The sequence below is a fragment of the Talpa occidentalis genome, unplaced genomic scaffold (assembly GCF_014898055.3).
Source record: "Talpa occidentalis isolate TD23 unplaced genomic scaffold, MPIMG_talOcc4v2.1 talOcc4.7, whole genome shotgun sequence".
NCBI classification, from domain to species: Eukaryota; Metazoa; Chordata; class Mammalia; order Eulipotyphla; family Talpidae; genus Talpa; species Talpa occidentalis.
The window spans coordinates 70,545,957-70,570,462 of record NW_023605083.1 but is presented as its reverse complement, the minus strand read 5'-3'; the positions used below and the strand labels follow the sequence as shown (position 1 = coordinate 70,570,462).

General features: G+C 36.0%; 1 protein-coding gene across 1 annotated transcript in view; it reads left to right on the top strand.

Annotated features, from left to right (window-relative positions):
* Nucleotides 1–24,506, top strand: part of MEGF9 (multiple EGF like domains 9) — an 84,044-nt gene that overhangs the window by 21,288 nt on the left and 38,250 nt on the right. Inside the window, exon 2 of the mRNA XM_037493352.2 lies at nt 22,464–22,665. Within this exon, the coding sequence (XP_037349249.1) occupies nt 22,464–22,665 (202 nt within the window). The remainder of the gene's footprint in view (nt 1–22,463; nt 22,666–24,506) is intronic.

The window sequence follows — 24,506 nt, the reverse complement described above, 5'->3', positions numbered from 1 at the left end:
GATGAGTTCAATTAGTTTTTCTATGGAGTTTTTGGGGTTCTCTATGTATATTATCATATCATCTGCAAATAGTGATAGTTTGACTTCTTCTTTTCCTATTTGGATTCCTTGGATGTCTTTCTCTTGTCTTATTGCTCTGGCTAGGACTTCCAGTATTATATTGAAAAGCAGTGGTGAGAGTGGACATCCTTGTCTTGTTCCAGATCTTAATGGAAATGCTTTCAGCTTTTCACCATTGAGAATGATACTGGCTGTTGACTTTATGATGTTGAGGTATGTTCCTTGTATCCCAAGAATTTCAAGGGCTTTTATCATGAATGGGTGTTGCACTTTGTCGAAAGCTTTCTCAGCATCTATTGATATTATCATATGGTTTTTATATTTCTTTTTGTTGATGTGTTGGATAACGTTGATTGATTTTCGGATGTTGAACCATCCTTGTGTCCCTGGAATGAATCCTACTTGGTCGTGGTGAATTACCTTATGGATACACTGTTGGATTCTGATAGCTAAAATTTTATTGAGGATTTTTGCATCAGTGTTCATTAGGGAGATTGGCCTATAGTTTTCTTTTTTTGTGTTGTCCTTGTTCGGTTTTGGTATTAGTGTAATGTTGGCTTCATAGAACGTGTTTGGTATTGTCCCTTCCTTCTCAATTTTTCGGAAGAATTTGTGAAGGATAGGCACTAATTCGTCTCTGAATGTTTGGTAGAATTCATTTGTAAATCCATCAGGTCCTGGGTTTTTGTTTTTGGGGAGGTTTTTGATTACCATTTCAATTTCGCTAATTGTAATTGGTCTATTTAGGTGTTCTATTTCTTCGTTATCTAGCTTTGGGTGATTGTAGAGTTGTAGGAATTTGTCCATCTCCTCTAGATTGTTGAACTTGTTTCCATATAACTGTTCATAGTAGTTATTAATTATTCTTTTGATTTCTGCTGTGTCCGTTGTGATTTCTCCTCTTTCATTTATTATCCTATTTATTTGTGCTTTCTCCCTTTTTGCCCTTGTGAGCCTGGCTAGGGGTTTATCTATTTTATTTATTTTTTCGAAGAACCAGCTCTTGGTTTCATTGATCTTTTGGATTGTTTTTTTAGTTTCGATTTCATTTATTTCTGCTTTGGTTTTTATTATTTTTTTTCTTCTACTGGTTTTGGGGTTTTTTTGTTGTTCTTTTTCTAGATCTTTGAGCTTCGAGATTAGGTTGTTTCTTTGAGTTCTTTCTTGTTTCTTGATGTGAGCATCTATTGCTATATATTTTCCTCTTATTACTGCTTTTGCTGCATCCCATACATTTAGGAAATTGGTGTCCTCCTTGTCATTCAATTCAAAGAATTTTTTAATTTCTTCTTTTATCTCCTCGTTAGTCCAGTGGACTTCCAGTAGTGTCGGTTTCAATCTCCACGAGGTAGGAGAGTACCTTGCCTTCTTTTTATGGTTTATTTCTAGTTTGATGCCTTCATGGTCAGAAAAGATGGTTGGTATGATTTCAATCTTGGTGTATCTAACAGAATATTCTTATACCTATCCTGAACCTGGATATCCATCTGGGCCAATTCTGTCTCATCCATACCCCTATCCATTATCTTGCTCCTGCATTATTATTTTTTTTAAAAGATTTATTTATTTATTTATTTATATAAGCACTGGGTACAGTCAGAAGGGCGGGAGGGTGGGAGAATTCACCAGAGTCAAAGCGGACAGCAGAGCAGGCAGACTGACGGAGTACAATGCTGAGGGGAGCAGCAAATGTGGCAGGAGAGGTCTGTGCGCCATGTGGGACCCTCACCAGCGGCCGGGAATCGAACCAGCACTGTAGAGGCTGCGGACAGCTTCGCAACTAAGCACTTAACCGCTGCACCACCGGGGAGGCCCTGCTCCAGCATTATTTTGAAATAAAATCTAGACATCATTTCACCTTTGAATATTTAAGAATTTATTTCTAAAATATCAGAGTTCTCCTGTTTAAATAACCACAATCCCGTTATATCTAAACAAAAGAAATACTATGGAATATAGTCAGGAAAGTGTTTCTGATAAGGGGCAAGACTTTTTTTTAAAAACTTGTTGCCTATTATTAGGGTAACAAGTTATTGGTTTCTAACATTGTATATGATTTAGAGGTATAGGATCACTCCCTTCAGGTATCTCTTACCACACCATACCCACCATTAAGGATTCATCCAGTTGTTTGGTTAAAACTGGATACAGATTATTATTCAGTTTTTTCCATGAGACTGAGCTGACCCAAAGAAATGATTGGTCAGTGGTTATATAAATTGCAAAAAACTTGTGTTGAAATTTGTCATTTGAATGGAAGCTCATTATATATATATTTATTTAGCTCAAGAAACTTTACACTTATTTTGAGATGTTTATTGCCTACATTATTTTTATAGCAAGGTCATTCTTCTCTTTCATCACCTATTTTTTTTTTTTTTATTCTCTTGTTTTGGAATTTTATTTATTTATTTGTTTATTTATTTATTTATTTTCTCCACAGTGGTTTATTTATTTTGCTGATTTTCTTCTTCATAGCGGCAGCATAGAGCTAAGGAAAACGGATAAGCTGAAAGATTTAAGTGCAGCATTGAGTCCTACCAGTTACTCATTGTGTGGCTTTGCACAGTCACTCAGCTTTTCTGGTTCTTCATGTATAAAATACAGCTGAAAACTGTCATGGTTGCTGTGGTAAGTCAGTGAGATGGTGATTTTGGGGTGCCTGGAATTTTAAATTACTTTTACCTCCTCTGCCCTATTCTAATTTTTAGCTGGTAGAGTCACTTTAGGGCTAATATAGGACAAATGTTGGCCTCCAGCAAAGGGTCAGTTGCAACTATGAAAACAACTCTGGCAAATGGCCTATTGGTGGTGGAACATTTCATTATAAAAAGTTCTTTTCAAATTCCAGGATATTGGTTGCTTGGTCACTGAAGTGTCTGCACTACCATTCGCTAGCACCCTGGGTATCTGAGCAGACAGGTTAGGAATGTGCTGCTCATTTTGAATGGGAAAAAAGGATAGAGATTGCATCACCAAAGTCAAACATTCTTCATCTGATATACAGTTGATTGTTGTCTAAAAGACAACATTGGTCTTTTAGAGTACATCCTAACATACAAATAATTTCCATTTTGAGTCGTGCCATCTTTGACAGCAGCCATATACCTGTTAATATACATTTACAGACTGACTTCTAGAGGGCACCGATGAAAGCACATTGCTTTCCTGGTCTCTGGGAGGGACTAAAAGTGTTTTAATGTGTAGGCTCTGGTTTTGTCCACAAAATACCCCAGTGTACCTCTCTCCTTTATACCCATTCTTTGATTTTTAAGGCCTTGAACCTTATAATTTCCCCAAAGTTTTGTTATATTGTCCACTCAACAATTAGCAGAAATGATAGTGCTGATGAAATGTGTCTTTGACATTGGTTCATTTTTATATCTCGATTCTTTATTCCCCTGGGCTTTCCAACTGAGGGAGCCCTGTACAAACTCCTACTTTGGAAAATATCTGAGTGGGCAGACTTATTTGCCACATTGCCCTCATTGTCTGTCTTTGTTTACTCAGCTGAAAAGCTGTATTTGTCTCTTATACAGCCAGGCTGGAATATCAAGGTTTCAGAAGCTGTTAAAATGGGTAGAGAAACTGTTTTGGGAAGGGAAAGGATGAAAGTTGTTATCTGATATTGACATAATTCACAAAGAAGGTGCTCTTTTAGGGAAGAGAGTAATGACTTTAGGTAGTTATAAAGCACAACCCTGGTAAAATTTTTATGGGCTGTTTTATTAGGGTCTTTGATTTTATGCATTTTCCCTACCTTCTGGACAAGAGATGTTGATAATTCATTGGCACATGTCGTCTGTTTTTGCTTCAGTAGAAAACTAGGTTTTTAGGATGTGAGCATACCACTCAGCCCAGGTAATGATAAATTTCCTGTGGTCATAATAACATGCATTTGCTTTTGGCATTTATTTTTTCTGGCCATCTTCAATTGGGTTACTTTGGCAGGATACTAAAAGGTCGCTTTGCCTTTATCATTTACCAGTCCATTCTTTACACAGTAGCAAGAATTGTGTGTCTAAAATATAGATCTGATCATATCATTCTCTTTTGTGTAAAACTCTCCCCTGGCTACCCAGTTGCCCTTAAAGCTCTTCCCCTTCACCTGCCTGCCTCTGATTCTATGGTGGAGCCACAATGAACTTTCTTCAGTTTTCTATGGTATAATGTTTTCTTACCTCCAAGTCATCATTACACAGGCTACCCTTGGGACATTCTTCTCCACTACTCTCACTGTGGCCAAACCTCCTCATTTTAGATTTCTTCCTCTGGAAAGTCTTAATTAGGTACATAAACACATACCATGTTTTCCCATAATGTGTACATATTTCCAATCTAGTACTTAATGTTTCTTTGTTTTTCTCTCTGCTGTAAGACTGAAAGCTGTATGGAGATGGGGGCTACATCTTTCTTCCACACTGTGCATCTCTGGCATCTAGAAATTATACTCTCCATTTCTGATACAATACTAATTTGTTGAATGTTTGAATTAATAATCTTGCGCTTTACCAGGAATCTTTTTTTTAGCTACCTCAGAGAAGAATTAGGGTTCTCTGTTTTCATGTCCTTGGTATTTTTCTTCATATCTCCTAGACATATTTATTATTAATTCAATTATTTAAATAGAACTTTATTTTAAACCTTTGAACCTCCAAACCTTGTCCAGAAGCACGTCAGGGACATGCAAAAGGAAAACTCTGCATATACTTACCATCTGCTTCCTTCTATACTCCCCAATACACACTGCTCTTCCTTCAACCTCTCCCTCTCCTATATTTCCCTTCTCTGCATTGATTTTCCTTCTACCATTTAACTACCTTCTAAGATATGAGATAGTTAACTCATTTACTTGTTGCATGCCTGCCCCTCACAAAGATATCAGACCCATAAGGGCACAACTTTTGATCTATTTAATTTACTGTTGCACCCCCACAATCTAATAAGTTCCATATTGACAATAAGTCAATATGTATATGTGGAGTGAATGTAAATCCATGCCCTTAGATGTGTATCTTTCTCCCTTTTACCCTTTAAATGCTTTGAATTCAGTCTTGATTTTAGGACTATGCTGTTTGTTTTCTTTCCTTCTTTTTTTCTTTGATTTTATATTTTGTCCTTTCTTGGCAGCCCTGACAAAGATTTGTTTTATGTATTTTTTTGCCTCAGGTAGTCATCACTAAACATAAACCTGACCTCTACATCTCTTAACCCCAAAGAGCTGTCTAGGTATGTCATGGGGAGGGTTGAGGGTTGAGGACAGGTAGATGTAAAACCTGGTCTTCTAGAACGTAGACGGGACAAGTAAGTAAATGACTATATAGTAGAAGATTGAGTAGGATAATGTTTACTAAGGGGAAATGTTAATCAATTGTAAGAAACATGTCTCATAAAATAATTAGGAAATATATCAAGCTTTCAGAAAAGTATAGAATGTAATACAGTGAACATTCCCAATTGTACCTACTTTTTAGCTTTGTAAATCTGAATTTTCTCTTACTTTTGCTTTGGAGATGTATAAATACATACACATACACACATTTATTTATACATTTATTCATTTTGAAATAAAATGTAGATACCATTAAATCCTCTAGGTGTTCCTTCTTTATCTCTTTTTTTTTTTTCCTTTCCTACTGTTCTGAATTTGGTCTTATGGGTTTAAAAATGTTTACACACACACACACACACACAGAGTGATATAGTATTGTTTTAATCTTTGCATAATGACATCTTACTAGGCTTTTTGCGCTCCACCTGTTTTTTTTCAGATGTATCTTTATTGATTTATGTAACACTGTATTATTTAAGTTGTTATATACTTTCCCACTATATGAATGTACCACATACATCCATTTTCTTATTGATAGTCATTTCCATTAATGCCTATTTCAAATAATTCTGCACTGACCAACTTGCACATGTCTCATACTTAGCATGTGGGAGAGTTTCTCAGTTAATGTGCAAAGAATTACCTGGCTACCTTGTTAAAATGTAGATTCTTGTTCAGTTGATCTCAGGTGGGCCTGAGACTCTGTATTTCTCAATAGATGGCAGGTAACACAGATCCATGGATCATACTTTTGAGTTGCAAGGCCCTGCAGGTTGTAGGACATGCACATCATCATCTTCCTTAGATCTTGTCACATTCTTCTCTGAAGACATGTAAGTGTGTAAGAGATTGGCTAAACAGGAGTAGCAGACTGTTTAGTCTGTGACCATTTTTCTTTTTGAATTCTCTTTTTGGACTTTTGGAGGGAAAACATTAAAACATAAAGCAAATTACTTCAGTGGTTAGGTTAATTTCATAATTTCTCAGCAATTCATTTAAACTGAGTATATATATATATATATGTATTTTAATAATAACACATATTTTTTAAATTTACCTTTTCTTTTCAAATAGTCACTTCATTTCCCATTGTAACCCCAGACAGGGCCCTGGCTAGATGTAATTGCATCTCCAGGTTGCTGAAGGAGAAGGACAGCTGTGCATCAGGCACTGTGCTACAGTGGTTCATTTAGTCACCACATCTGTACAGGTGAGGAAACCTGCTAGATGTTAGTGCCAGTGTTTGGAGTTTAGTCTGGCTAGCTTCAGGGTTTCTGTAGGAAGTTAGTTTAGCTTCTTTGGCAAATTAGGAAATGTATACACATATATTATGTGATGATCACTTCTACCTCATCTATTTTTTTTGGATATATAATTTACTATTTACAGTTTTTAAGTGTACAGATCAGCAGTGTCAAGTGTATTCACATTGTTGTGAAGCAGATCTCCAGAACTTTTTCATCTTGCAAATTTGAAATTCTATGACCATGAAAAAATAACTTCCCTCTCTGCCTCCAAATCCCTGGTAGCCACCATTCCACTCTCCATTTCTCTGAATTTGATTACTTTAGAAGCCCATATATGTAGAATGGAGTATTCTCCTGTTTTGTAACTGGTTTCCTTTAACATAATGACCTCAAGGTCCATCCAATTATAACATGTGACAGGATTTGCTTATTTTTAAGGCTGAATAATATTCTATTGTGTGTATACCCCACATTTTTTTAAATCCATTCATTCATAGATTGATATATGGCTGCTGCCATATCTTGGCTATTATTAATAATGCTGCTATGAAGATAGGTTTCCAAATATCTCTTCATTCTACTTTTAATATTTTGGGATGTATACCCAGCAGTGGGGTTGCTGGGTGATGTGGTAATTCTATTTTTAATTTTTAAAGATTCTCTACATAGCTTTTAATGGTACAGAAAGTAGTGAATGGGAGGTGTGAAGTTAGGAGTAAAGTAGGAAGAATTGGCAAATTCCACTAGGGTGTGGAGGTAAATTTCACTTAGCCAGCATCCGCTTGTCTTAGATATTTTAGCTAACATTGCTTGTTTCCTTACATCTATTAAACTAGTAGAGGAAGAAGAAGGTAAATTATTTTTTTATTGATCATTGACCCCAGAAAATTTCAGAAATTTTTAACTTCTAGTAATGCCTCAGCAATGATTAGGGAAAATTTGTGTTTTGTGTTGTTTCCAAACATGAACAAGGTCTTTAACATTTTGGTACTCCTGAAATCTCATTAAAAAAAAAAAAGAGTCTCCCAGTGTGTTTTAGTATTGTGCCTTCTGAGCAGTTTGATGAGAGAGAGAATGAATTTGAGTTCCACTCGTGGTGTGGACAAGAACAGAAGTGAGCGGTGGAGTTGGAAGAGAGGTTTCTTCTTTCATGCCCTTATTTTTGAATTTGAAGTGTTACCCAAATGCTTAGTCATGATGATAAAGCAGAGAACTTCACAGCTTGCAGTGTAGAACAATGTTTATACTGTATAAGTGTTTGATAATAGTGAAGTGTGGCAGGAGAGTGGGAAGAATTTGTCAACATGTTTTGAGGAATAAGAGGATTAGATAGGAAACACAAAGTAAGATAGAGCCCACTTTTCCAGCACCAAAAGAGAAAGTACATTTTTGAAGTGCCCTTTGAAATACCTTAAGGCTCAGCTATTTTACTTTTAACTCCAAATCTATTACATTTTTACCACTGCAGATAGCTGCAGACAGGTATATATATTTTTTTTTATATGAAAAAGAGGAGGGCATCTACTTTATTAGACATTGTAACTAAGTCAACATGTAGTCATTAAGATTGAATTATTAGGCACAAAGATTTTAAATGAGGGACAGAATGGAAATCCAGAACAAGACTCAGGCTTAATTATTTGATCATTAATTTATGATGAAACATGCACAGAATAGACTTGAAAACATGAGATAATAAAAACATTTTGAAAAAATGGAAAATTGATATGTGATTGAGTTGATAATACAAACCGGTTGGGAACAAAGGGAGATTATTCAATGTTTTTGGAGTAATAACTTATCCATATGAAAAATATTTTGTAGGATGCTTTCACTATAAAAACAAATCACTGCCAGTCAGTTATTAAAGGTAAAACTCATAAATGTTTAGCAGAAAATGTAACAAAGAATCTTTATAAACTTCACATAGGAGACTGCATCATTTTAGTATAACAGGAAACATATAAACAATAAAAGAAAACATGGTTAGCCTGGCTATTAAAAAATCTTTGTATCAAATATATAAACAAATTGAAAAGATAAGTCACGATCAGTTTCTATATTTGCATTATATATAAAAATGACAAAAGACTATCATTCAGTTTAAGTAAGTGTTACTATAAGTCAATGAGAAAACAGAGAAAATGGGAAAATACATACAGGAAAATCCAAAAATGTCTGTGATTGAAAATCTTATTTTTATTGGCAACTTTCCATATTCTTTTGATGAATAAAATTTACATACAATAATCCTTGAATGTGCCCCCATTGGTAAGGTTGTGGAGAAGTATGAATATTCATGTGATATTGATGAGTATGTAAATGGGAATTACCACTTTGGAGAATCATTGACAGCATCTAGTGAAATGCAAATACCCATACAATGCAAATTCCAGCTCTAGTTTTATACCATATGTGAACTCACACACGTGAACAAGGAGAGTTGTACAAAAGTGCTCTTTTCAACATTATTCACAATGCCGAAAATACTGAAACCATCTGTCCATCCACAAGACAAGGAAAAATAATATATGGAAAATTCACACAATGAAATACTTTGCAGTCAGAAAGAATATACTAGATATACAAGTAAAACCAGAAGTAATTCTCAAAAACATGATGTTGAATAAATCAAGTTAGTTTGAAATGGTATGTGCAGGATGATATTTATGAAGTTTTAATAGTGTAAAATAATCCTATTTATTGATTCTGCAAAAATCCACATGTAGTGAAATCATGAATGGAAATGATCAATGTCAAACTATCTCTAAACTTGGTAGAGGACAGGGGAATAAGACAAGAGAAAGACATACAAGGACTCCAAATAGGGAAAGAAGAAGTGAAACCATCACCATTTGCAGACGACACGATAATATACATAGAGAACCCCAAAAACTCCACAGAAAAATACTCAAAATAATCAACCAGTTCAGTAAAGCAGCAGGACACAAAATCAACACACAAAAATCAGTAGCCTTCTTTTTTTTTTTTTGATTTCTTTTTTTTTTTTTTTAAGATAATAAATTTTATTGTTATATTCCCCATACAATTGCAGCCCCCCCATTCTGACCCCAATCCCTCCCCTCCCGCCCCTGCCCCCCTAAAAGTGTCTCTGGTTCATAGTTTTTTGTTGATTTTGATTTTCACTTTCTTATAGTTATTCATTTTCCTGGTCCCTTATTTAAGTTTTCTAGATTCCTGCTATGAGTGAGACCATCCGGTAGTTTTCTTTTTCTTTTTGGCTTATTTCGCTGAGCATGATCCCTTCCAGCGCCATCCATGTTGCTGCAAATTGCATGTGTTTATCTTTTTTGAATGCTGAGTAATATTCCATGGTATATATGTACCACATCTTCTTGATCCAGTCATCTATTTTTGGGCATTTGGGTTGTTTCCAAAGCTTAGCTATTGTAAACAGTGCTGCTATAAACATAGGGGTGCAGGTGTTCTTTGGAATTGATGTTTCTGTGTCCTTTGGGTAAATACCTAGGAGTGGAATTGCTGGATCATATGGAAGCTCTGTTTAGTAGGTCCAGAAATCTCCACACAGCTTTCCACAGTGGTTGGACCAGTTTGCACTCCCACCAACAGTGCAGAAGAGTTCCTTTTTCTCCACACCCTCGCCAACATTTGTTGTTGCTAGTTTTTTTAATATGTGCCATTCTCACTGGTGTAAGATGGTATCTCATGGTAGTTTTGATTTGCATTTCCCTGATGACAAGTAATGTTGAACATTTTTTCATATGCCTGTTGGCCATTTGCATTTCCTCTTCAGAGAAGTTTCTTTTTAGCTCTTCTGCCCATTTTTTGACTGGATTATTTTCTTTGTTGTTGTTGAGTCTCATCAGCTCTTTGCAGATTTTTGTGATCAGTCCTTTATCATTAGTGTTGGGTGCAAAAATGTTCTCCCAGTTGGTGGGGTTTCTCTTTGTTTTTGTTATTGTCTCTTTTGCTGTGCAGAAGCTCTTTAATTTGATGTAGTCCCATCTGTTTATCTTTGCCTTCACTATCACTGCTTTGGGTGATGTGTCTGTAAAGATGTCTTTGATGTGCAAATCACGTAGTGTTTCGCCTATATTTCCTTCTATGTATTTTATGGTTTCAGGTCTTATGTCTAATTCTTTAATCCATTTTGAGCTGATTTTTGTGTATGGTGTGAGGTAGTGGTCAAGCTTCATTCTTTTGCATGTAGCGACCCAGTTTTCCCAGCACCATTTATTGAACAAACTTTCTTTGCTCCAATGCATAGTCTTTGCTCCTTTGTCAAAGATTAGTTGACCATAAATCTGTGGGTTTATTTCAGACAGGTATATTTTTTACCTTGCTGTGTTTATTCAGAAAGCAAGCACACTTAATTTCACTGAATAATATACAGACAGATAGCTGCATATTTGCTGAAATAATTTTTTTTAAAGATTTATTTATTTATTTATACAAGTACTGGGTACAGTCAGAAGCGCGGGAGGGTGAGAGAATTCACCAGAGCCAGAGCAGGGAACAGAACAGGCAGACCTACAAAATACACTCATGAGGGGAGCAGTGGGCGTGGCAGGAGAGGTCTGCGGGCTATGTGGGACCCTCGCTGGCTGAACCAGCACTGCAGAGGCTGCAGGCAGCTTCGCAGCCCAGCGCTTAACCGCTGCGCCACCATGGGAGGCCCTGTTGAAATAATTTTTTTGGGCGTGAGTTACACTGCCCAAATTCAGATTTTCGCTTAGACTGCTGTAATATTTATTAATAAATCTATTGCTTCCAGTAGCCTCTCTTCTTCTCCCCTTCACACTGTTACTAAGGACAATGTAATCCAAGTTACATCTTGATGTTCATCTGAGTTGGATAAATGACTTAATTTCTCTGTGCCTCTGTTTGCTTATTTCATTCTCTCTATCACCTTGTACCTATGTCACAGATTCCTTGAAAGTTTTATGTGTTAGAATGATAGATTAAAAATTAGGCAGTCAACTAATAAATAGTAATAGAGGTAGTTGCTGTTGTCATTGTTTCCATTTTTGTTTTCGTTTTTACTTCTGAAGTCCAACTCTGCTCACATCAAGAATTTACTTATGGCAAACTTTTTAGGTTCACCAGAAGCACTTTTGAAGCTTGTAAAAAATACATATTGCTAGGTGTCCCTCACCTGAAATGTCTATTGCTGTGCTTTGCTGTGCTCCCCAGGTGATTTTGAAACAGTTGGTACTAGGGCCTTATTTGGAGAATCATTCCAGGTAGGATGAAGAGCAAACTCCTGAGACAAATTGAGAACCCCTGAGGTACATATTTTCTCCTTCTCTTCCTCCCCATCAGTCTTTGCTGCAATCATGGTAAATAGGTTTTCTTTCTCTCACTCAGGTCCTTAGGCCTCAAATACTGATCTCTTTCTACTGTGGCCTGGAGCCAGATTTCCCATGTATTTTCCTAGATTGTGTGGCATAATTTTGTCTTCAAATACATATTTATCCTAGTAAGCCTCAAACCATGCTTTTAATAACATATGTAGGTGTGGTATGGTAACATACATCTGAAGAGGTATGGACCTTATACCTCAGAACCATGTGCAGTGTTGTATACCATTTGCTACCTCAAAAAAAATACAGTTAAAAAAAAGACAAACTGGAAATGACTCTTAAACTATCACATGTGGGACCAACAATCTCTTTATTGAAAATTACTTAGTAAACAGTCCTCGGTTACATCACTGTGTACCTGAGGATAGTGTTTTTAAATTGACCTTTCTTCTTGTTCTCTTTTGCACTTGTCTCTGAACTAATTTTCCAGGTATTAGAACGAGCAAATAATTCTAGCCTGTAAATGGCTCAGCCGCCCTCTGTAAACAGAGACATGGGGCCTATCTAGTTCCAAGCTCAGAGGCAGTTGGCAGTATGTACTAGAGATTTTCTTTCTTACCTTTTCTGTTCTGTTGCTGCAAAATTAAGGTATTAGTGGATATTAGGGTAATGAGGTATGTTCAGGAATGTCTGATGATCCCTTCCAGCTCTCCATTCTTTCCAATCTGTGGCATTTAAAAATGCTTTTCTAAAAAGATTGCTTATAATAAAAATGTGGAATGAGGAAGAGAAGGCCCTATGCTAGGTGTTTCCTTGGCCTTGCCTCCTCTGATTCTTAGACTATCTCTATATACCAGTTCTCATAGATGGAGAAATTAGGATAAAGCTTCCTAGTTTTTAGTATATTAACTTTTAGAGTAGGTGGGATTACTGGGATTTTATGAGCACTCTTTACCCAGATGACACGAAATGTAAGATCATAGAGCTTATAAACAGTGGTTTAGTATTTGAACCCTGGTAACTGGGCCTCAGAGATTGATCTCTTCCTGCTGTGGCCTGGAGCGCTCCCCTCCCTTTCTCTTCGCTCCACTCCTCTTCTCCCCTCTCCTTCCCCCTACTCTTCCCTGCTTCCTCTTCTTCTCTTCTCCTTCTTTTTAAGAAAGCAAGCTCTGTGGCCGACATGTAATGAGAAAGGTCATTAGAGTAAGATAAATCTGGATTTGAATGCTCTCTCAATCACTTAACTGTAACTGTAGTCTCGGGGAAGTACTTAGTTTCTTTAAGTTCTAGTTTCTCTATTTATAGACAATGCTTGCAAGGCTGTTATGAAGCTAAATGTTCACGCAAGTAAAATGTCTGACAAAGGATGAGCCATTGAAGGTAATAATAGTAAATGATAGTTACTTTTATAGTAATTAATTATAAAGTTTACTGAGAGATTAATATAATCAGTTGCATGGAAATGATTTACTCTATTTTACCAACAAACTATTGTGTTTTAGGAAATCTGGAATTATATCTATTGTTAGTCAAGTAAGATTTGACCTTCAATAGAAGACCTCATTCCGTGTGATATCGGGTTTTTTTGGAGTTAGTGGGGTGCTGGTCCTTGGGTTCACTCTGGGAAAGGTTTCACCAGAGCTCCCGTTTCAGTGGCACACGGCGAGTTCCCCAGGCGAGTTTCTCCACAAGACAGAGACGGTAGTTATATTTAAAGAGCAGGTTTATTAGAAAAGGGACAGGATGGTAAAAGACACTTGCATACATGCAAGTGGGCAGGAAGAGCTGCCCGGAAAGGGACAGATTTGCTGAGAGAGGCCTGCGTGATTGTAGGCAGGCGGCCTTGAGGAGAGCTGCCTCTGCTGAGGGAGGTCAGTGAAGAGAAGTCCTGGCATGGTACAGGTCACAGGCAGGCTGGAGGCTGCTGCCCTGCAGAGGGAGAGAGTTGGTGAAAGGAAGCACCTGCATAGGCACAGGTGGGCAGATGGAGTGCTGCCCCATAGTGAGGGCTGCGTTAGGTTTTATCATCTGCAGGAAGGGGCTCATCTTTGTAGGTGGATGGTTTGTGCCCTTGACACTCCCTATAGCACTCTGATAGTTTCTGGGTGTTGCACCTCCTGATCTGGGTGTTGATGCCTAAGGGTCCTGGTTTCTATAACTGGGTTAATGGATTACGCTAATCTCTTCTGCCCCAACCTCCTTGTGTGAGTTAGGTTCTTGACCTTGTATCTCCTTTCCAGTTTTTCTATTCTTAATCCCCCATCACATGTAACTTAAAAATAGAAACTTTACTCAAGAGAGTCAAGGGAAAAGCTGAGAAATAATAAGAGGATTAATCAAAATGACTATATATACCCAAAAACCTGTTAACAAGTTTTATCAATACTAATTAGAAGAGATAATGAATAGTAAGACCACATTTCGCACCACCACTGCCACCACTACCACTGTTGATTAAAAGTTTACGAATAATCTCAACAAGATATGTGTAAAACTCATGTACATTTTTTTTTTTAAAGATTTATTTATTTATTTATTTATACAAGCACTGGGTACAGTCAGAGTGCTGGAGGGTGAGAGAATTCACCAGAGCCAGAGCGGGGAGCAGAACAGGCAGAGGGACTGAAGTACACTGCTGAGGGGAGCAGCGGGCGGCAGGAGAGGTCTGTGGGCCATGTGGGACCCTCCTCCGGTGGCCGGGGAGCAGCTGGGGATCGAACAGGCGGTGCAGAGGCTGCGGGCAGCTTCGCAACCCAGCGCTCAACTGCTGCGCCACCAGGAAGGCCCTTTTTTGTTGTTGTTTTGTTTTGTTTTGTTTTTTGTGGGACCCTCACCTGCGGCCCGGGGAACGAACTGGTGCTGCAGAGGCAACCTCGCAGCCCAGCGCTCAACCGCTGCGCCACCAGGGGAGGTCCCATGTACATATTTTTTAATTGTGAAATTTCATAGAGAAATATGAAAGAAGACTGAATAAATGGTAAGGCATACCAGTTCTCATAAATGGGGAAATTAGGATAAAGCTTCCAGTTTTTGGTATATTAACTTTTAAAGTAGGTGAAATTACTGGGAAAATTACAAGTCTCTTTTTTGGGGGAAATGTAAATAGAGGTCAGATGGAAACATAGCTATAAAGAACTAAAAAATGTAAGGAAGAGTAATATATTAGTGTTATAAAACTACAGTTATTGAAAGGTTTTTTAGCAGAAGGTGGTATAATAATAGATCAGTTTAATAAATCAGACACATGATGTGTAAAAAATTAATACAGGATATGAAAAGGACTATATGTTATTTGACAATTTACTGGTTGAAGAATATTTAGGTTATTATCAACTTTTTAGTGATTGTGAATAAAATTGCTATAAACAGTTGTTACAGGGCAACCCCGATATGAAATGGGTTGCCTGACTGTGGGTCCTCACCCGTGTGCTTAAAGGGACTTAAGTCAAAGTTAAATTTTTTTCATATATGGATATTTGACTGTTTCAACGCCAGTTAGTGACAAGAACCTATGCCTGAGCAAAATGTCTACCTAATGTTTGATATACATGTCATACATGCTTAATAATTGATACTGTTTTTGTTATTATTCTTAGTAAAAGCTAGTTGTTCTAACCTTTTCCAGAATTTGTCATCTAGCCTCACTAATTAGATGAGTTGTCTCTGAAGTGTGGAAGGCCGGCAGTGAGCCAGGGATAAGTACTTAGCAATGTGGCTCTTAAGTGTGAGCCAAAAAATTTTCTAAAAAACCTGTGTCATGTTGCCTCTTCCCCCCTCCCCCCATGTATCTGTCATAAAGTAGAAGAAATTTTTTTTTCTATTTTTTAAATTTTAACATTTATCATTTTTTACATTTTTTTAGACAATTTTTTGCAGTAGTGAATTGTGATTGGGAATAGTAATAGATTCATTCTTATTTTAAAAGGCAAAGCTTAAAGCTTTTCTTTAAAAGTATAGCTTTTTCCATTTTTCTACAAAGTCTGGTTTAACTCAAGAAATTCATCAGCTTTAATATTAAGTTTCCTAGCTTTGCAAAGATTTGTGACTCGACCCTGGCATAACATATATGTGAACTGTAATCTGAGTATCAGTGTTATGCTAGAGTCAGGCCTTTTATAAAAATAAAAACTATGTTGATAATTTCTTTTGCCTAGAATGAGGCCTTTCTGAGATTGCTTTAACCTTACAAAGATGAAATACTGGGCTAATGAAAAGGGCATTTTGAAATAAATATGCCACACACTTAGGAGATCAGGCCAATAGTCAAGGTAATATAATTTATTGGTGGTGATTTATTTTATTCCTTTGATGTACAGGCTGAGGTTTGAATTAAGTATTCTTATTCTTGATTCTGACAATTATTTTCCCTTTTCTTTTCAACCTGGAAATCAGAAGAGATGTTATTTTCATGGATTCTATCCTAGGATTGTGAAAAGGATGAAGCTCTATGTTGAATAAACTAGATAGTAGACACTTGTCAGACTTACCATGCCCCTTCCTGGTCTTTGTTTAAATAGAGTAGCATTCTTAATGATGGCACACAAAGGGAAATAAATGTATGGAAAAAGGAATCCTATGCATCTTTATCTTTCATTTTTCCTTCTTCTCCAGCATTCTATACAGGAGCAATTACCACATAAAACTTAAGTTGGAGCCAAAGGGAAAAGAGAGGCTCCACTTCTTTCAATTAAATAATGTTTTAGATCCTAAATTATTCTACAGCCCCTTATGCAAATATCAGCTGAAGCATTAATCACTTCTTACTATCTTAATAGTAAAGTTTGCTTTTTGGGAAAAAAAAAAACTGAGTTACTAGTTGGGTCACATGTGACCTTAGTGCCAGTCTGTCCAAAGTAGTTGCTTGTGACATGCTAAGGCTTCCCTCTAGCAGAATTTAAGCATCTAATCTATGAAATCTTTTTTTTTTTTAAAGAAAATTAAAAACATTGATTGCATTATTTTTTATTGAAATAATGTTGGTATAAAACACCATATATGAATCAGGGGTATATGTTCACACATCTCTTCAGATGTATGTTTTCACACCAGACCCATCTCTATAATCCTCCACTATAATCCAATGGGCCCCTACCATATTTTGTTCCCTACCCCCTATTATCCCCTTCTGGTAGTATCAGTTCTGCTGTAGATGTCTAGATTTTTTCCCCTGATTTATAATTTTATTTTTAAAATTAATTTATTTTTATTGAGGCAAAATTAGTTTGTAACACTGCATATGATTCAGAGGCATAGGATTATGCCTTCTCAGATGCAAGTTTTTTTAAAGTTTTTATTTTTATATTTGCATCAAATAAAATTTGTATGTTCATTTGGTTTTCAATTCTACTAGTTTCTACAAATGCACCATCAGGATATAAAGCAGTTTCATTATCCCTCAAAATTCCCTGTGCCACTCCTTTGTAGATAGCCCCTCCCAATTCCTGGAAACCCCCTGATCTGTTCTCTGCTCTTGTGGTTTTATCTTTTCCAGTATAGTATGTAAATGGACTCATATAATACATAACTTTTTCAATCTGGTTTCTTTCTTTTTATATGATGATTTGGGATCGATTCCTGTCTTTGTATGTCAATGGTTCATTCCTTTTTTATTGCTGAATAGTATTCCAAAAGGATGTACCCCGATCCATCCAGTTCACAGTTAAAGGATATTAGGGTTGGTTCCAGATTTGGGTGATGACTATAGCTCCTATGAACATTTGTATATGAGTTTTTGTGTGATCATAGGTTTTCATTATTCTCAAATAAATACCTAGGAGTAGAATTGCTGGTTCACATGATAAGGTTATATTTAACTTTATAAGAAATTGTCAAGCTATTTTGCAAAGTATTTGTACAATTTTGCATTCATATCAGCAATTTTGGAAGTTGTAGTTGCTCTATATTCTTGCTAGCAAATGATATTTTCAGCTTCTTAAGTTACTTATAGCCATTATAATAGGTGATTAGTTATTACCTTTGAATGTGCAATTGACTTTTTTACTTCCTTTCAGTGGATTTTTTTATAATGGCTATACCATGTGTGTAAAGAAAAGAGCTACTTCTTTCTGACATACATTTCTTGTATGTATGAATCATCTATGGTGTTTTATACCAACATTATTTCAATAAAAAATAATACAATGAATGTTTTTAATTTTAATTTGTCAGAAAGGTATATCAGACTGTGGTTCTAACTCTAATAGCTACGATAACCATTTTGTAATTAGAACTTGAATAAATAATGTTTATCAGAGCTCTAGATATATACAAAGTGATCATGGTCTTCTGATAGAGATACTAAAGTATATATTTATGTACACATATGAAAATATTTATTGTTTTTTAATTTTCTTATGGGAATATTTTATTTGCTGCTTTTATAGTTTTTTTTTTTTTAATCTGCCAATGGCTAACCCACTAGTGTACCAAATTGCTTGAGTTTCTGGACATCATAGTTAACTATAGCACTTGGGATTTCAAAGAGGCATGGAGACAAAGGACATATGACTTTTAGGACATACTGTCACAATATTTTTCTAAAAACTCCCATCATTAGTGTAAAGTAGCTGGAAATACCAAATATCAATTAAAATTCTCTTGAAGATATAGATTTTTTACTGAGCAGGGACATGAGCTAGTTAAAAGTTAGATGAAGCAAAGCAGGTACATGAAAGGCTAGAAAAGGTTCTTTGTGTGTTCAAGGAGATAATGCTTACCAGCACGGTTGTTTGCTCACAGAGTGGGAGGGGGACTTATAGGGGCTTCCAAGAAAAATTACTCTTTTTTCAAGTATTGAAATTGTTATCTCTTGGCCCTTGCTTAAGGAATGCTTGAAAAAAATGCAGTGTGTGAGTAAAATGCATTGATTGTTTTAGATACTTTTACATCAAAATTTTCCTTATAAAAATTCAAGTTTTCAGAGGAAAAATGACTATTTTATTTAGGCTTTGTATTTCTATTTTCAAAGTTTGGCATCAGACTTTTGTCTCTTACTCTTCAGCAAGATTCAAGTCACTGTATTTCATTGCTTTTCAGAAGCAAAATAGAAGAAAAAAACATTGCAAAGATTGCGATCTCTCTGTTAACATTTACTTTACTTGTCTCTATTTTTCTGTAGTGTTTTCCTAAGAATTATAATACTTTGAAAGGGAACCTGCTACTTAGATGACTGAGCGTTATTCCATATTTACACTTAGGCAACTGAATGAGCTTTTGACATTTTGTTCAAACTTGTCTGTGATTAGCTTTTCGTGTCCTCTTCCTATTGTTTCATTCCCATTAACATCCACACTAGTGACTTTCCATTAGTCATGTCACAGAATCCTTTGTGCTGCTCCAGCATCTAAGGTTCTACCTCATTAAAAAGTCAGTACTTCATGTCTTGTCTTTGGCTATAGGTCCTTCCCACTGAAATTTCCTTTCTTCTTTTTCATATTGCCAGCCTTCTTGTAAATTACACTATTTCTACATTAACACCTGTCTGTGCTGTGTCAAGAACTATGAAAGCTCTGAGATTTTACTCACAAGTTAACAAGTTGCCTGTCCTGATACAACTTAATGAGTGTTTATAGTGCTTTACATTTATTACTATTACTCATATATTCCTTTAACTTGGGCTGTTTCATTTGAGGTTGATCACTGAGATAAGGCCATCCAAACAAAAAAAGATGTGCCAGCTCTAGTCCTTGATATGTTTTGGGAGAGAATGTTAACATGATCTGGAATTTTTGTCAACCCCCTTTCTGGCACTAGGGTGGTTTCTCTTGCCAAATATTTGCCATTTGCCCCACTATTGTTAGAGTGATAGTACCAAGCTGTTCCTTTTCATCTTCTCTGAAGCCACATTGAAAAACCTTCTATTTTCGTTATTGTATTATTAGACACCCATATTTATTATTTAAGGAGCCAGGCATTTATAGGATGACTTCTTATTCTTTACCTATATGACCTACAACTTGAATTTCTAAATGTTAGGACTCTAATTCTGTTTCTCACATATTGTCCAAAACTGCCATGGAATAAACCCAAACCCCGGCTTTCAGATCTTGTCAACAGGGTAAAACAAACTCTAGCCTATGAATCTGATTTCTGAATTGTGTTCATGTTATTTCATCTGCTACCCCATTTTCTAGCTGTTGTATTAATTATTGCAATATTCCAGACCCATTTCTAGCTTATGTATTGGGGCTGAATGTTGCAGATACGGTATTATGCTCTGTTTACAGATGAGAAAATGAAGGCACAAGAAGATCAATTAAAATGCCTAAGCTCATAAAGTTAGTAAGTGAGAGAGGGCTGGATTTAAACCTGTAGCTATTTGCTTCTATAGTCTGTGCTCATAATTGCTTCACTTTACTGCTTCTTGAAATTATTGTCATATGACAGTAATAGGTGGCTGTTATTATAGTGGGGGCAATGGAGATAGTTTAAGGAAGAGTAGGTTTTAGCTAAATCTTGAAATAGGAGATAGGTTTGAATATGTGGAGAAGAAAAATCATTCCAAGGAGCACGAAATGGCTCTGTAGACATAATAAAAAACCAGTAAACGTGGTTAGTACTGAAGGTTTAGCCATTAGAACTAAAAACAAACTTGTTTTTAGTCTCGGTGTTCTTAGATTGTTTGGGTTCTTTAAAATTAATACTACTAATATTATCTTATTCACTGGGAAGATGAATTAAGATTTTCAATGGACGTGTATTAGTAAGGAAATAATATAATAAAATTCCTAGTCCTTCTTATGGAGATTTTTGGTCTGTTCATTTTTCCTCAGCTAGTTCTGCCCACACCAGTATAATTTAGTTAGTTTAACTTGTGACAAAATTGGTCCAGCAGGAAGAAGTGGTTGTATATTGAAACTCTGCCAGATTTGGAAGAAAAATGTTATTTTAAGCATTCTGGTCATCTTTGATAGAGTGACGGTCTTGTCATAGAATGGTCAAGGGGCAGGTTTATAGTCTACCATACGTGGCTTCATTATTTACAAAAACCACACACGCTACCAGAAACTAGAAATAATGTGAAAACATGTAACTCTGTCCAAAAAATATCTTGTTTATGAAACATAGTAAAAATAAGAATCTATTGAGATGGAAGACTGATTTCTTTCCTAAGCTTGGATTTGAAGAAATCTGAACTCTCCTCTGGGTTTTGTAACTAACTCAGTGTCCAAACTTAAAATATATTTAACATAATCACACATATACATTCATTTGGAATATATGTCCAAATTTGAAAAAGTGTGAAGAGTGGGGATAATAAACTGACATGAAAAGTTAGGAACTGAAAACGTTTAGGAGCTACAGAGTTGGTATAGAGTGGGCCAAGTTACACTTTCTTTATGAAATCCTTCATTTGGACTTGTGTAGATTAGCCATTTAGAATTAGCCATAGAGAATATTGAAGGTAAATTTTCTTTTTTAGAATACAGAAGGAAACTTTGTTATAATTTTTGAAGGTTCTGAATTTTTAGTCACTAGTAACTTTTAAAAAATCATCAAAAATTACATTGAAGATCATTCGTCCAAGCTAAACATTTATTTGTATAATGCCTTTTTATACAGTATCTTACCTCTTCAGAAATATGTACCATATGTTTCTCTGGACTTTTAAAATCTAGCTTCATAGCTATTTTGGAATGGGAGCTAGTCCTGAAATATGTAAAATTTTGTTATATGTGCAGTGGAATTTTGCTACATATTTTTGCACATGTTTACAAAGTCCTACATATTAATAGATACTATGTTAATTATGTTGAAAATACTTTGTTCTTGAAAAAAGATTATATAAAATGCAAAAGCAAATCCTAATTTATCTTTAAATGTACTGTATTCAAAGGCAAAGACTAGAGACTTCTAAATATTTTCATCTAAGGAACTGTTTGCAATGTTATCTAAAGAAAATTTTTTTTTAAAGGTTTTGATTTGGAAAAGAAATTCAAATTTTAATGGATTTTAATGCATTCATCATGATGAATCTATAAATTTTCTCATCTGGGTTTTATTATTTATCACTTCCTTACCTTAAAGTTTCAATTCTTCATTAATTTCTTGAGCAAAACTTACTATGATTTCAGCTGTAGCAGCACAGTCTTGTCTGACATGTGTAACTTACCACAGTTAACCATCGGAGCCTTAGGTTTTTGCACGTATACAATGGGATTATTTATTATTTAACATGTCATTTCCACATGTGTTCTTGGTACCATGCAGATAGGGATAGGTCCTTTCTTTGGAATTTTCCTATCCAGAAAAACTAGTAATATATAGATCCCCACACACATTAGATTGTAGGGTTAGAGGCCTAGAAGATGAAGAGTACTAGGAAGGATATTAATTTTATAATGATAAACAATACATAGTTTTATATAATTTATTCTAGATAGTTCTCTATTTAAATAAAGCAGAAGATAAATTTGAACTTCAGTTAATTTTATTCATCCTTTCAAAGTTGTCATGAGCATTTATTAAGAAAAAATAAGTTAATTTTGTTAAGAAAACATTAAATCTTAATAATATCTCTTTTCTTCTTTTCCTTTACAGAATATTTATGTAATTGCTCTGTGGCTGGAAGTCTGGATGCGAATCACTGCAACCAGACCACAGGACAGTGTGAATGTCACCCAGGTTATCAGGGGCTGAGCTGTGAAACCTGCAAAGAGGGCTTTTACCTGAATCACACTTCTGGGTTCTGTCTGCCATGTCACTGTAGTCCACATGGAGCCCTCAGCATACTGTGTAACAGGTAAGTGGCAGAAGGTAGAGGTGAAATTAATTTTATTTTATCAAGGGAAAAAAAAAGGTTCAGGCTCTGAAAGACCAAGCAGGTTTAAATGAAGAGGGCGGGGAGCCATAGATTTACGAAGCATAAATACTTATATTCTCTCATTTTATATATTATATTTAATGTCAAGATTTTAAAGATATAATTTATGGATTCAGTTCTTCAGATACCTGGGTGACCAAGTTTGTTTCTGATAATCTCTCTACATTTCATGGAAAAAAATTATCGAGAAAGCAGTCTGCTCTCTGGAAGTGATTATTCCCAGACATTTCCAGTGGAAATGTTCTTGTTTTGTTTATTAACATGCCACTGGCGTTTCGGGAAACGTAGTCTTTGGTTTATTTTTCCTCTTATCAAAACTCTGAGACTGTTTCTTTGCAATTCTAAGGCTTAAACTTGTTAATATTCTAATTTCTTTAACTAGCAGAGAAAAGACTAGTTTTTCTCTGTGTACCAGCATATTTCTGGGTACTAATACTAGGGTAAGCAGGAATTGTCTGAAAATTACCTTTAAAATAATATGCTATTTGAAGGTGACTTAATCTAGGAGAACAGTGCCCCGACATCCAAGGATTTGCCTTCTATTAAACTGAAAGTAATTATTCTCTGACCTCGTTTAATGTTTTTAGTGGACCCTAGTTCTAAAAGCTCAAGAGGCAATGCTATGTAATACAGGGATATGAGCTTTAGAATCAGTCTAACCTGGGTGTGGATCTAAGATCTGCCACTTAGGAGCTTTGTGCTTTCGGCAGTTGTTTCATCTCTCTGAGCCTAAGTTTCTTCCAGGGTTGTTATGAAGGTTAAAAGAGTAGAGGTATATAAAATGCCTAGTACATATTACTCAGTAAAGTGCAGGTTTCAAAGTATTATTCTTGGCTTAAATAAGGGAATGTTTTAAAAGAAGCTTTAGCTCTTTAGCAGACAAGGTTCTTTCATACTTAGCAGTAGATATTTTGTTTCTTTTTTTTTTTTTTAAAGATTTATTTGTTTATTTATACAAGCACTGGGTACAGTGAGAAGTGTGGGAGAGTGAGAGAATTCACCAGAGCCAGAGCGGGGAGCAGAGCAGGCAGAAGGACCAAAGTACACTGCTGAGGGGAGCAGCGGGTGGCAGGAGAGGTCTGCGCGCCATGTGGGACCCTCTCCAGTGGCCGGGGATCGAACTGGCACTGCAGAGGCTGCGGGCAGCTTCACAGCCCAGGGCTCAACCACTGTGCCACCAGGGGAGACCCTGTCTACTACTTCTTTTAGAACAAGATTTTGCAAACACATTTGCCTTGAGGACTTTTGGAGAAGAAGAAAATTATTAATTCTAGGTAAAACTGCTTCATTGGAGGAGAAAGAAGTAAGGAGAGGATTGAGAGAGAGTTTTGGAAGCTGAAGAGAAGGGAAAAACAGACATAGTAATATTTATATATATCTTACTGTCTTCATAGGTCTTCTACAAATTCTTCTTAACCCCATCTCCACTGAAGCTCAGACTATCCTGTTACCCTCCTTGTAGCTGTTCCTCCTCCTGGGCACGACCCCTGATTTCTTAGGCATGGCTCACTCTTTTTCTCTCTCACTGTATCTGTCATAATTCTGGATAATTTCAGTATCATCTGGATGATTCTAACAATGCTTGTTTGGCCTTTCAGTTTCTTCACCATACTTCCCATGAGTTTACCTTCATAACCTTTCTAACCTTTATTTCTTTCCTTTTCCTCGTTTATTGACTATCTTTGGCTGCAAGGATGGGCATATTAAATTTCTGAAATTGTTCCATAATTCCTTCCTATGGGTTACTGCAGAATAATGTT